At 41.9% G+C, this 14653-nt stretch overlaps 1 protein-coding gene across 3 annotated transcripts; it reads left to right on the forward strand.

Annotated features, from left to right (window-relative positions):
* Positions 1-428: 428 nt before the first annotated feature.
* On the forward strand, positions 429-14539 carry LOC136423176 (protein IWS1 homolog). 3 transcript variants are annotated; one of them, XM_066411233.1, is made up of 18 exons: positions 429-596; positions 897-955; positions 2137-3469; positions 3756-3868; positions 4156-4308; positions 4718-4775; positions 5135-5243; positions 5618-5765; positions 6155-6237; positions 6667-6718; positions 7292-7369; positions 8005-8122; positions 8884-8995; positions 9361-9414; positions 9984-10128; positions 10565-10594; positions 12043-12199; positions 13119-13232. In XM_066411233.1, the coding sequence occupies exons 1-17, from the start codon at positions 563-565 to the stop codon at positions 12166-12168; spliced, it is 2805 nt and encodes a 934-aa protein (XP_066267330.1). In that variant the 5' UTR covers positions 429-562; the 3' UTR covers positions 12169-12199; positions 13119-13232. The 3 variants fall into 3 exon arrangements, with proteins under 3 accessions (XP_066267330.1, XP_066267332.1, XP_066267331.1); XM_066411235.1 differs by lacking the exon at positions 10565-10594; XM_066411234.1 differs by lacking the exons at positions 10565-10594; positions 12043-12199 and having other exon boundaries at positions 430-596; positions 13119-14539.
* Positions 14540-14653: the final 114 nt, after the last annotated feature.

Raw genomic sequence — 14653 nt, forward strand, 5'->3', positions numbered from 1 at the left:
CAATGAAAAGGGCTTGTCAGGATGTATTGCTTTTTGGTGTGCCTGTCTGTTTCAGTTTGTTTGTGTTTCCTCGATCATGGTCACAAAGGAAATTGAAAAGTCACTTTTCTTGGTATTTTTCCTGGTCTAGTATTTTTCCATGTTCCTCTGAGGTGCAGGGGCACGTCATGTTGCTCCAGTTGCAAGATGAATCAGATTGTGACTTTATAATTTGCTGGCCACTGAGAACCAAGCAGATCTTGAGTTGAATCTAGTCACAATATATACATCTGATAAATATAGATTTTTTTTTACATTTCATATTTTACCTTACTAAAATAACTAACTGTTACTTTATAACGTTGAGCTGAATATTATGTCAGAACAATTACAGTACATGTACTTTGTTCAGCAGCGCTGACTGGCGAGATTTTTCGCAAGTGCAGTTATCATCACACATGCGCAGTTTGAATTCAATCCGCCATCTTGGTTTTGTAAACTTAAAAGTGAAAACCATCGCAGATTTTCCTGAAATCATCAAGATTTCTGGGGATTCTCCTGATTTCAGCGCCCTCTTACTGGGATGGAGGCCGAGTTTGACTCTGATGACAACCATAGTGAGTGGAAATAGCGCAGTTAAAACTCTTATTTTTTACTCCGAACTGCGACAACTTTGCCACAGCATGGCGATAACAAAAACAGAAGTGCTGCGTCTTTTCGATCACGTTCGTTTTAGATGCACGTGAAACTTCTGCCTGAAAGTAGAGTTTCTGATAAATGTTTCCCTGATAAAGTAGATGTTACTACGTTACAGCAGCCGATGTGTACTATACACAACAGAAAATGTATACGCCATGATCTAGGACCTTTCAACAAAAGAAATTCTAAGATTTTTGTGCTTGCCGTTTTATTTCCAGGTGGCAACGAGGGTCCAGGCTCTCCTGAAGCCATGAGTGGTGGGGAGTCAGATGCAGAGGTCAGTGTTGGCAGTCTCTTCATAATTTCTGTCAACAACCTAAATCTGTTCTCCTTGGCTTTTCTGATTTTATACATAGAACACTGAAAATCTTACCCATGGCTCTGCCTCATGTCATGGTAGGTATCAGGACAACTCGGCCCCTGGGACAACTCGGCCCCTAGCCATTCGGGACAACTCGGCCCCTAGCTCAGGACAACTCGGCACCGAACCTCAAAACTGACATAGATCAGCAAACAGAACAGGAAGTTTTTAAAATCCACATGAGGTATAAAGCATGTTTAACTGCCAAACATTTCGTCTAAAAAAGATAGGAAATTGTAAAACTCTGCAGGTTATTTCCCCGGAACGCTTTGATAGTTTGAACAAGGAGGTCCTATTTTAACCTCCTTGGTTTGAATATGAATAAGGAAGTTTTATCATCTCGGTTGTCTCGACGCGTTTTGAAAACCTACAAACTGTTAAAATCTTTGACCGACAAAACAGAATGAACTGCTATACATTTAGTTTCATCTGTTATAAGTTATAACCACTTTCATAACAGAACATAACTAAGCGTAGCGAGTTCGTGAAAGAGCGTCGAAAATAACAAACAAAATGGCGTCGCCGCGCCGGCCCGCAACATGTTTTTGACGGTCTTGCAACGTTTGAGACTTACGGAAATACAAAAATGCTTATGTATGGACTGAGTTCAGTTTCTTAAAATTCTTGTTCCACTTATCAGCCTGTCAGATCGGTAGAATTGTCATTCTTCGAGCCCCAAATACACTTATCATGCACTGAGTAATAGGTGCCGAGTTGTCCTGAGCTTGGTGCCGAGTTGTCCTGAATGGCTAGGGGCCGAGTTGTCCCAGGGGCCGAGTTGTCTCGGAATCGTCATGGTATAGCACACTTGACACAAGTACTGCAGGAGTAAATAATGCACATAGAATAGTATGTGTGTTGGGCCATCATTTTGATGGTCATTCATTCAAATTTCCCAAGTTGTGTCTCTCCTTGATATTCTCAAAGCAGATGTTGGGGGGCAAAATGGTAATGTTTTCTGACTGGCAAGTCTTCCCTAACTGCTGCTGCACAATTTTCTACCCCAACATCTGCTTGGAGATCCCATCAGTCCTCCCACTTCAACACCAGGCAGGCTCTGACTAACAGCATTTTCTCCATGTGTTTGAATCGTGTAGGACGGGGAGATCCAATCAGAGCCTGAGGAGGCAGGCGGTCAGCTGTCGCCACCTGCCAGTCCCGAGTCCCCACCTGGAAGTCCCCTGTCCCCGGCTGAGTCGGGTGGAGTTGGCCCAGAGTCCCCTCCCCAGTCGCCCATGTCTCCTCCCCAGTCTCCTCCAGACAGCCCTGTCTCACCTGCTGGTAGCCCCATTTCAGCTGAAAGTGCACCTGGCAGTCCCCAGTCACCGGCAGGCAGCTATCAGTCAGGTGCGGGCAGTCCACAGTCGGGCGGAAGCGCTCCTGGGTCACCCGGATCTGTTGCGTCCCCACCGGCAAGTCCCATGTCTCCAGGTAGCCCCCAGTCACCTGATGAAGACCCACAGTCACCCGCAGGTAGCCCACAGTCACCCGCAAGTCCGCAGTCACCTCCCGCTAGCCCCCAGTCTCCGATGGGAAGCCCACAATCACCTGCAAGCCCACAGTCCCCTGCAGGTAGCCCACAGTCCCCTGCAAGTCCACAGTCTCCTGCTGCTAGCCCCCAGTCTCCTGCTAGCCCCCAGTCTCCTGCTGCTAGCCCCCAGTCTCCTGCTAGCCCCCAGTCTCCTATGGGAAGCCCTCAGTCACCTGCAAGTCCACAATCACCCGCCGGTAGTCCACAATCACCTGCAAGCCCCCAGTCACCCGCAGGTAGTCCCCAATCACCTGCTAGTCCACAGTCACCAATGGGTAGCCCCCAGTCCCCTGCGGGTGACCCCCAGTCACCTGCAAGCCCCCAGTCGCCTGCCGGCAGCCCGATATCTGCGGGCAGCCCGCGTGGCTCGGTGAGTGGTGACGATGCTGATCAAGCTCCGAACGAAGAAGAAAACAACATGGAGGACGGAAATGACAACGCTTTTGAGCAGAGCGACGCTGAAGATGAAGACAGGGAGGCAGTCGGTGATGGTGTTGAGCACATAGAGTCTGGTCCTGAGGGAGGGATGGAACAGGGCAGTGATGTTGAAGCAGAGAACAACAATGAGGATAGAGAAATAGATAACGACAAAGATCAAACAGGAGACGGTGATGATAGATACAGTCCTGGTGCACAGGACGGACAGAGGAGTGCTGGGAGTAGCCCAGGACCCCAGGAACAGGCAGATGAACAGATGGACCCAGCAGAGCAAGGAGTTCAGAATGACAGGAGCGAGGGAGAAGAAGAAAAAGAGGAGGTTCCAAACAGAAGGAGGGTAAGAGTGATGGACGACAGCAGTGATGAGGAAGGGGAGAACAGAACGAGAGAGGACACTCCTCGTGAAAAGGGGAGTGATGCAGAATCTGGTGATGAAGGAGAGAACCTTTCACCCAGAAAAGGTAGGACGGAACATCAACTGTTCAAAGCCTTAATCTGTTAACAGAGATTGAAATACAGGAAGTCTGTTTTGAATTTTATCACTCAGATCATGTCAGATCAAAAATCATGTCCCTTGCCAGCAATCCACCCAAAAAAGGCTAGGGTCAGTTGGGTAACTGTAAACACCTTTTCCTAGGCTTCGCTTTGATAAAGTGCTACAGGACACAACTACACTGTACCAGTATAGTAACTCCTGTTATAAATGCACTTTTAAAACATGACAAACTTGAACCTTGACTTTTTCAGGCAAGAGAGCAGCTGTATTATCAGACGATGATGATGAAGACGCACAGCCTGTACAAAGAAAGGCCCTCTCTTCTGATGAAGATTCCGACTCAAATCAACAGACAAAGAAAAAGGTACTGTAATCTTTGGCCTTGTTTGCTTTGATGTAATTCTACTTGTCCCAGGAAACATTCACAAGATGTACAAAGAACAGAAGTTCTGCTGCTATATCATTGAAAGCTGCTAGGATAAAGTTATATTTGATCTTGACCTTCATGTTACCAACACCTACACAAAAAACAAATACCATTTCGGATGTGATTTTGTCTATAAACCTAACCTTCTTGGTGACAGTTTTCAATGTTTTGACCTTGTAAGTTTTGAAGCTGGCTGTGACCTTTGACCTTCTGGTTGTCCACAGGTGGTTGTATCAGATGATGATGATGATGATGAGAAGATGGGAGGAGGAAGTGATGATGAGGATGTGGAGAAGGACAGCGACGATGAAGACAAGGACGTCGGCGACCTCATCGCAGACATCTTCGGTGACAGTGATGAGGATGAAGAATTTGAGGTAAAGACATTTTCTTACTGTAGTACTAGTAGGAGAAATGTTCATGGGGATTTTATGTTTGCAGTTTTAGCAGTGACCTCTTCACCGTGAACCCTTTTTTCCCGATCCCAAAATTAAATGCCTGCAAATATTTCCCCTTTTACGGTATTTGTGGTCTGAATAGCATACTTTCATATGTTGTATGTTTGCATGCTCTTAATTGTACATTTGACTAAAAGTGATGGCTATTCATTGAGCCAGCTTGTCTATTCTTTGTGTACACTTTATTTTTTTCTGTTTAGTGATGGGCACTATTGGGTCCAGCTTACTATCAACACACAATGTCAGTTTGAAGCGGTCGAAAGAAGCTATGTTGTACAACATTGTTGTAAGTTGTGTATTTGTGCTGAAGATAATGGTTATTTTCCAGGGTTTTGGTGAAGCTGAAGTTGAGGGAACTGTTCCAGAGGTGCAGAAATCATCAGGAAGTAAGTCCATCCTCAACATGTACAAGTACTTACACACACAAGGCATTCTATAATGGTTTGACTTTATAAGCTCAGCACAAAAAGCTCATAAACTTGGATTTGATCAATCATATCTCTATTATGACTTTATCACATGTATTTTCTTTCACTACCAACTCAGATACACATGTAAGTAGCCCTGGTCCCTCCAGTCATAAATGTATGATCATAACAAATGGTAAAACATTGTAAAGGGCACTAAATAAGAATTCTGATTATCTGTACAGTGCATATGATATGATAAACCAAAATGAGGTTCTCAAACTTTTTTTCTAAAGCCCACCCACAAGACTAAATTGCATATTTTGTGTCACTTGCAGTCCTGTCAGACAGTGATGATGAGGGCGTGACAGGGGCGGAGTCAGAACAGGCGGCTGTTCCCGCCGCTGAGTCGTCAGATTCCGACGACGACAGACCGTCTGACAAACCGTGAGTTCTTATATATTTTTAGAGGGACAAACTGAAAAAATAAGTGATAGAGCCCACACATGCTTCATTGTAAGTGTATGCACAACTGTGTGGCCCAAAGGCCATAGAAGCTATAGAGATGGGCACTGCCTATACATCAAAAGGTGTCAGAAGGGTTTCAATTTATCTTTAAAGTTTTAGCTTTTCAAGACATGTATTTCCTTGAGACACCTTATGCCTTATGCAGGTTTAACTTGCATTCTCTGAATGGTACTTTGACACATTTTAACCTTAAGTGGACAAGCTTCTATGTTTTGTTTCATGCACATAGGTGTACATTGAATAATTGCTTCATACATGTAACCCACCATGCCTTGAATTCCTGTCGTCATTAGGGACATGGTATCAGACTTCGACGTCATGCTGCAGAAGAGGAAAGCGTTGAACAAGGCCGCCCGGAGGAAACGTAAAGACCACGACCTCATCAACGACTGTGACGACCTCATTGTTGCGCTCATCAACAAGATGAAGGCAGCAATTGATGTATGTTGTTTTCTTCCGTTATTTCTTTCTTTCGTTCAGTCTCTCTCTCCTTCCTTCCTTTTCATTTCTTCTGTACTGTTTCCCAATTTCAAGATGTCTATACAAATTGTCTTGTCCTGAAATACAGTGTGCTTTCTGTAAAAAGATCCTGATGTTATTGTAGCCGTAAGACTTGTAAATGCCTGCAGCAAGATTTTCACCAAAGGGAAACAGAAGACAAGTAACAATTTTTAAACTTTTAAAAGGGAAAAAAAACTTTTATAAATTATCTTCAAGTATTTACGTTGTCTAAAAACGAAAATGACGATGTGTAAACCTTTGATTGATGACAAAATATTCCGGAAGATTTCTAAAATGGCATCTAGCTGATGAAATTGTTTGATTGACAGGAGGACCGTGTGCTGAACCAGAACCGCCAGCCAGCCGTCAGGAAGCTGAAGATGCTACCCAGCGTCATGCAGACCCTCAGGAAGTGAGTCCTGAAATGTGTTTAACCTTTCGCACACTGGAGTAGCCATTTGGCTACCAATTACCTATTGGTTATGAGGTTAGGCAGCAGGGAGAAGGTTAAGCAAGCCCTTCTTGAAATATCCCTACCGGTGGTCCCATTTTTTGCCCGATCATCGTATAATCGCAAAATGCTGGCATTCCTTGGAAAGTCTTGCATTTGTCTGACAAGATTCAGCTGTCCCGTTATGGAAAAGGCTGTCTTAGATCCTTGTTAAGGATTAGTTTTGTCACAACATATTTGAAAATTCTATGACATCAAAATCGTACTACAACTAACAACAAATTCTGCCGCATCATACCAGTGCAACATTAAGGAAAGACACAAATTAGAGTATATGGCCACACCCATTCAATTTGTGGTTATAACAGTATGTTTTTACCCCGTCCCCAGGAAAGACCTACAGGAAGCCATCTTGGACTGTGGTATGCTTCCTGTCATCACGGTAAGAATATTTTCAGTACAGATATGATCATATTTTGAGTGAAAGTAATCATTATAGGACTGGAATTTTGCTTGTTTGTGGTTGTAAGGTGATCTTGTGGTTTAATTGTTCTCTAAAAGGTTCTGGTTTGAATCCCTAGCAGGCCCCAATGTTTTGCCCTTGGGAAAGGCACTTATCACCTATTTCCTCACTTGACTCAGGTAAAAAATGAGTACCTAGCTGTGGCTAGAGATGTCCTGTCAAACGGGACATTAAGCCAAAGGTCCTGTGTTCGAGGAGAACCACACCTCGAGCATGTTAATGATCCCACAATACGTATCCAAACACTAGGGGTCCTTCCTGGTGTGTGTGGATCAAACCTATCAGTCTGGACATACTGTAAAAAATGTATGTTACACCTAAAGGCGGTTTGCTAGTTGTGCAAAACAAATAAAGACCCTCTGAAGTAAAGATAAACTTTTTGTCTATACAGCAATAATAAATTATGCATTTGTTGTGACCAATACTGCTCAATGGGGCAGATATGTACAGTAAAGGTCTAATCTTCATTAATCTGTCTGTTCTTCCCCACAGGACTGGTTGTCCCCCCTTCCAGACCGCAGCTTGCCTCACCTGCATATAAGAGAGGAGATGTTGAAAATATTACAAGACGTAAGTTTTACTCCCTGTCCCAGTAGCTTAACTGGTAGCAGCTCCTGGTTCCAATGAGTTGGTAACTGTGACACCCCGTTTCAATCTTGGGTCAGCGCATCTTGGTTGTGGTTACACCCATCTTACGGAAGGGACGTAAAATGGGGGTCCCATGTTGGAGGAGGTGGCTCCAGCATGTCAGAGGGGAAGGACTAGTAACCCCTCCCTTTAAAAATATACTCAGTTACTGAAGCAGCAAGAGAATCATTAGGTACTACTGTACTACAAGGTGAACAACAACAAATCTCCTGTGTTCTAACCTTCAGTCTGCTAAGACAGCTGTTTGGCACCAAATTTGTATTGGTTATTGGGTGAGGCATTAAGGGGAAGGTAAAAATACTGTCATTTTAGGGTCTCACATCTACGTTATCCAATACCATCACTCCTGGTTATCACACCAATGTGTGAATACTGAGAAGTTCTAACTTGACTCAAACTCAAAGGGCATTTAGAGAAAGCACATGTTTGGATATTTCCCTTCAAGTCAGAAAATCTTGCTTTTGTAAAAAAAAGATAAAATAACCACCAAATTACATCATTATCAGTCTTGGTATACATGTACTAATGGTGTTTGTTTTTTGCCCCCCTCCCCCCAGTTCCCACCGTGCAGCCAGGAGAGTCTGAAGTCCAGCGGAATCGGCCGTTCCGTCATGTACCTTTACAAACATCCCAAGGAGACCAGGAACAACAAGGAGAGGGCAGGCAAACTCATCAGTAAGTGTCATTCTATGAATTGCCTTAGTGTATAATTGTTGCATTCAGTGTAATTCCCAAGCAGCCTTCATAACCAATGCTTCTCCTAATGGGTCAGTGAAGTCATGCTTGTCTCGAGCATTGATGTTTCTGACCTAGGGTGAAGAAATGCTGCTTCAGTAACAATTAGTTCAGTGCTTAGATGAGTGGCCCCCTATGGCCTTGCACTGAGTGAGTTCGTTAAGAAAGAAACATAGAAAAATAAAAATTGTAGTGTTGAGTGGTCTGCAACACCAGCTAGTCTGCCTGGCACTTCACTGTGTATTGTCTTGTTGCAATATTTAATAAAGACTAAAGAATCAGTAAGTACAACATCTTTCATTCCACTGTCAATGACATCAATGGCCTAGCGGAGACAGGATCGAGAGGTCACAGGTTCGATTCCTGACTAAATGTTTCCTTGGGAAAGGCACTTTGCACAACATTTGGCCTCACTCCACCCAGGTGTAATGGGGTACATAACTGAGTTTTGGGAGATAAAAATGTACACATGGTGCATGGAAGGAGACAGATCCAATACATGGATTAATAACCTACTGACCCTAGGACCTCATAAAGGCTACAAGACCTTTACCTTTTTTACTTTACCATTCAAGTGGTTTTTAATGAAAGGGGGGGGGGGGCATAAAAAATACCTTAAAGCAAGGGTGTTCTGAAGAAGAATGATTGTGATTCTGACTGTTGAAATGAGCCCTTAGTGGAATTTTCTTATTACTTTGCAGACGAATGGTCACGGCCTATCTTTGGGCTGAACTCCAACTTCAAGTCCATGAGTCGAGAAGAGAGGGAGCAGAGAGACATGGAGCAGATGCCCAAGAGAAGGAGAATGAGCAGGTAGGGACTGTTATTATCTCCATGGAAAATGGAGATATTGTTTTGGGTGTGTATGTGTCTGTGTGTGTTTGTTTGTGTTTCTGGATTTTTGTAATCAACATAACTCAAGAACCATTTTGAAGATATTTGCTATGTGGGTAGGTTTTGGGAAGATGAAGGTCATAGTTGATTTTGGACCCTTTAGTATGTGACCTTGGTACTGCAGCAGATCTCTTTTTTTTTTCTTTTGACCTGGACGTGCTATGGTCTTGATTTTTTGGTGGCAGGTAGCTTGTGACTTGCTCTGGAACTGCAGGGGCATTTTTTGCAACTTTGTTTGGATGGATGTTTGCTAAGCATTAATACAAGATTTGTATGTTGAACAGTGCTGCAGATGAGCCCAGGAGGAGTATGGACATGGAGATGGCTACAGCACAGGGGTAAGTCTGTGTTCTCTGAAGACAGTGACAGATCTATTGTAATATTGAACCAGTATACATGTACATGTATGATAAATATAGCATCTTTTCACAACCAGTTGAAGACAAGCTTTTCCTTGAGCTAGGTCAAGATATATTGACCATCCCATGGTTCTCATTTTCACCTTAGTTAAGTGAGGACATAGGTGTAACTAAAATGCTTTTCCAAGGGCACAGTATTGTGGCACAACATTGGTGTACATGTGTAGGTGGTTTATGGGTCTTTGCCATGGTATGTTTGTTTGTTTTATTCTGATCTCCATTAGTGGTCAATAATTACAAATCTTACACTATTCTTCCTGGAGTCCATTCACATTGAATACATTAAAATCAAGATACAAGGAACAAAACACATACAATTGATAGACTAGACGGTTATGAACAAAATCAAATGTGATACAAGACATCTACAATTGATAGACAGTAACAAACAAAATCAAATGTGAGGCAATAAAAAAGAGCGTGAGAGGTGCCTAGGCTGGCAACACAGTATGATGACCAGGCTAACATGACATGTTTCCCCTAACCAGCCCTGTGAAGCCTGGAGATCCGGGCTGGTGTGCCCGTGCGCGCGTTCCCATGCCGTCCAACCGGGACTACGTGGTCAGGCCGAAATGGAACACTGAGAAGGAAATGAGCGAAGACCAGGAGAGGGAACAGAAACGTAGAAACAAGGTAAACTTCAACACGCTTGTCTTTCATTTAGAAATAGAGATTATACAAACCTGTGAAGTGAAGGACTGCTATAGTTGTCTCTGCATCCTTGGTTGTCAGTCTGACTGACAAGGATGCAGAGACAACTGTTAGTAGTCATTCCTTCCTTAGGTCTACAAAAAGTAATGTTGTGTTTCTGAATACAGCCCTGAAAAAATTATTTTGCGATAGGTTGAAATTCCCCTTTCTAGTTTTCTTCTTTTCTCAATTTCTTCCCCCTCCTTCCTTTCTTTTCCGTCATCCGTCTTTCTCTGACTTTGTTGATATTCCCATTGTGACTCATTTCACAGTTTAGAATGGCATTTGATGTATTGTTCACATCACTTGTGTTGATTCACAATTTTTTTGTGTTGTTCCCCTCCCCCTCTGTGGTGGATGTTTCCGTGCCACTGTGTAGATTTCTAGTAGTTTCACATCCGTGGAAATGGTAAGGTTTTCACTTGGGATTGGGATGATGTTTGCACACTGTTGTATGGATTCTTTTCTTCTTCTTGCTTGGTTTTGTTTTTTTCCAATTCTTTGCTTTAACACCGATTAACAGTCAAACCTGTACAAGTGACGATTTCTACATAAAGACTGCTTGGTCAATGTGACCACTTTTTGTGGTATATTGGATTATTTTTCCTGTCGACACAAGCATTAAGAATCCTGTCTATGGTGACCACCTGTCCACATAGACCAGATTCAATCGGTCCCCTGGGTGGTCTTCTTAGGCAGTTTTGACTATATTCACAGGCATGGCTTGCCTTTGGAGTGGTTGAGAAATCTTTGTTATTGAATATGATTGTGCAGTTTCTGATTTAATATGTTCACATATTGACATGTATTGACACCTTTTTTCTGCTTTGGGGCATTTGGTCCCAGTGGTGCATTTTACCATACATTGTTATGTGGGTGGGTGAAAAGAGTAGTGTGGTTTGCTGTTGTGCATAACACTAATCTATTTTCCTTTCGTAACCTGATTTTTTTTCATACCACTGGATTGTCTAGAGTGTGGTGTGTGGCGACTTAACAACTGGCTTGGAAAACGGAAATAGTTGCATGTCATACGTAGGACATGTTGTAACTGTCCGTCTTAGGGATGTGTACTGAGTGATACCCAGTACCTGTACAGTACCATGAAATCATTCAGGTCCAGGTCCAAAATACAAGAACATTAATGTACCGGTCCTGCACCTGAACTGACTTACTGACTTACACTCAAGTTTTACAAAGTTTTTGACTTATATTGTAGATGAAAATTTAGCACTGGGAAAAGATACAAACGTTGTTGAAATCAGCACCGTACTTTTAAAAGTCTCTGTACCAGTACCTGATGTTACGTTTAGGTACACATCCCTAGTCTGTCTTATGTGACTTGCCTCTTTTGAATGGATGCAACAGTAAGTTTACACAATCATTGCAACAACTGTTTCTTCAATAATGATATAATAAGCTGTTGGAAAATAAAATCTTCATTCACCAATAGCAGGTATTAAGGTACTGGTTGGAAAGTTTATGAAGTCAAAACATTTCTTACTTTTCTCTTCCGAGAAAATTCATTAGCATTTTATTATCATTAGCGAAAGGAAAATAAATATATTAAACTCTTCGTAAATTTGACTTTTGGCTTCAGAAAAAATATGAAAACAGACATTTCTGTATGATATTACTGTTAAAAACTTTGCTGCAAATATAGTGTGTACGTTTCCAAAAAGGAGACTTCACCACTACTGGTCCTAGATAAGACTCTAACAAGAATCAACATGTCCACAGAAAAGAATGAAACAGTTCTCGTGTCATAACCTTAAAAGTGTTACTTGCGTTGCATCCCTGCTCAAAGCCTTGTCATCTTTTCTTAACCCACACGAGAGTTTCTCCATGGTCTCCTACCAGGGTTTCACCAAGACGAAGGACGCTCGTCTGGAGAAACACATGAAGACACTCCGCGAGAGAAAGGCCAAATTGAAGATCCAGCGTGCCGTTGGCATCAGCATTCAGGGCAACAAGATGACCCTTTAGTCTGTGTACAGGGCCTTGTGTGGTTAGGAAGGTGATTTGTGAGTAATAGATACTGGTGTGATACAACAGACGAACACAATTAAAATTCTTCATTCTAATCTAACTCTTTTCGGAAATACTTTTGGGACTTAAGTTTGAAACCACAAGTTTTATTTGAAGAATTTTTTTTCCTCAGTTTTGAGTGTTGAAAGAAGGCTTTTTTATTTCTCTGGTTTGAAGTGTGCCGTCTGTTGTAGAATTGTATCTTTTACGTTTGCATATCAGCCATTATCCTATGAGTGCCTTTGTCACCCATAAATGGAAGCACTTAACTTTTACGTTTACAGTATTGATGCTTCCATGTTTCATTGCAAGACCTATAAAACAGGTCTTGAACAGAGGACTGACCGTTGCGTGACCATATCTTGTGCCTGAAATATCATTGTTGTTTGGTTGAAAGTGCACAGGATACCATACAAGACTAGGTCTTCCAAAAAAGCATTTTGGGGACTTAAGCTCATGCATTCAATTGCAAATGTGAACATTATTTGAGTATATCATCTCAGTATACTAGCACATCATAGACCATTGCTGTGCATGTGTGATTTTGGCAACTGCCGAGGGGTGAGGCCATGTCTATGCCTCAAAATTGCCACTTGTATACATGTAGAGCAGAAATATGGCAATTTGTCTAACTGTATTTTTGTTTTGTTTTTCAATCTTGCACTTTCACTGTGCATGTGTGATTTTGGCAACTGTCAACCTATATCTATGGACTGAAAGAGCCACTTAGATCAGAAATGTGGCAATTTGTCTTACTGTATTTCTGTTTGTTTTCCATGCACCTTCATTGTGCATGTGTGATTTTGTAAACTATCAAGGGGCGGAGCTATATCCGTAGCCCGAAATTGCCACTCTCAGCAGAAATATGACACTTCCTCTAACTGTTTTTGTTTGTTTTTGACCCCTAGGGCATAACATCACTGAAGGACGCCCGTTTGGAAAAGCATGTTAAGACGTTCCGAGACAGGAAGCAGCTTTTGAAGGCAGATCGGGCAGTCAAGATCAGTCTCGAGGGTCGTAACATGTCCTTGTAGGCCAAACTGGGAAGAACTAGTGGCTTTTCTCCTCATGGACATTTGATTGTAGTTCTTGTTTGATGTGTCTTACGGTAATCATGACAGAAATTTGACACCTTTGTAATGACTGTCAAAGCTGATAGGGAGAGCTTCTATCATTAAACCAACTAGCTTGATTATAGCTGGCACAAAACTGTAGAAGACAAGCATATGTGATGAATTTTTGCGAGGACTTAAGTTTTGTACAGCTTTTCTTTTCATTCATTAAGACATTTCAGATGAAACCTGTACCATTTCTTGCCGTAATTCTTTTTCTTACTTTACCCATACGCTTGTGCATGTGCTATGTCATACTCATATTAAGCACAGAAAATCCAATACACATGTAGATGATTTCAGTGTCATGTCATTTCATGAACAAAAAAAACTACATTGCCTCCAAATTGCAATCAGCACTGGTATTGTGTCCATGTCATCAATATTTACAGCAGAATGTTTAGACGTCAGTTAAAGGTTTGAACCATGAGCTGTAACATACACTGTACAGTAAGATATATGTTGTAGCCTTACATTACAAGTCAAGCTCTGGTGGACTGCAATTCAGTTGGTCTGCAATACAGTAAGGTTTGGAGTCTTTGGACGTAGAAAGATCATGAAGACGGGGAGGTATCGGATGAAAAGTTGCCACAGGTTGAAAGTCTGCATTTGTGGGAAGAATTCAGCAGGGATACTGGAAAAGAGGAAATGTTGGTGGGGATTCGATTTTGTGGTAGGGAGAAAATCAAAGGATTGCTGTGGTTTTAAGTTCACAGTTAAAACAAGTGGGTAGGCGGGAAGAAGACAGAACAAAAATTTTTGTTGCGGTTTTTAAGTTCACAGTAAAAACCGCAAAAGATAAAACTACTGCAAACATTTCCCTTTTTACAGTATACCATTACATTTGGAAGAATTTTTGTTGTTGTTTTTTGAGGAAGATGCACCAACATTGTCATACAGTTTCTCCTTGATTATTCTTGTGAAATCTAAGTCAAATAGTTGTAAATGGGGGAATTTGGATCACTGATAACTTAAGGTCAGTCATGCTTGCATAGATTCTGACACTTTTTGAAAATCGATTGTAAATGATGCTGTCAGTGAAACTCGGACAGAAAGGCTGTCAAAGATGGAACGAGGAAGTTCTTATACCATATATATCATCTCAGTACCACATTTCTAGCTGACTACTGAAGGTAACTTTATTACAAGCCTACATGTATGCGGGGTCACAGTGTACCCCACAACCTTACATCATTAAACATTATCTCTTCAGGAAAGAGCACAAGTTATGATTATTTATTGATATCCAATGATACATATTTTAACACAATTGTGAAAGATGACGACAGACAAGAAAGTGAACATTTACCCTGCAACAACAGTTTATTACA

The sequence above is a fragment of the Branchiostoma lanceolatum genome, chromosome 17 (assembly GCF_035083965.1).
Source record: "Branchiostoma lanceolatum isolate klBraLanc5 chromosome 17, klBraLanc5.hap2, whole genome shotgun sequence".
NCBI lineage: Eukaryota > Metazoa > Chordata > Leptocardii > Amphioxiformes > Branchiostomatidae > Branchiostoma > Branchiostoma lanceolatum.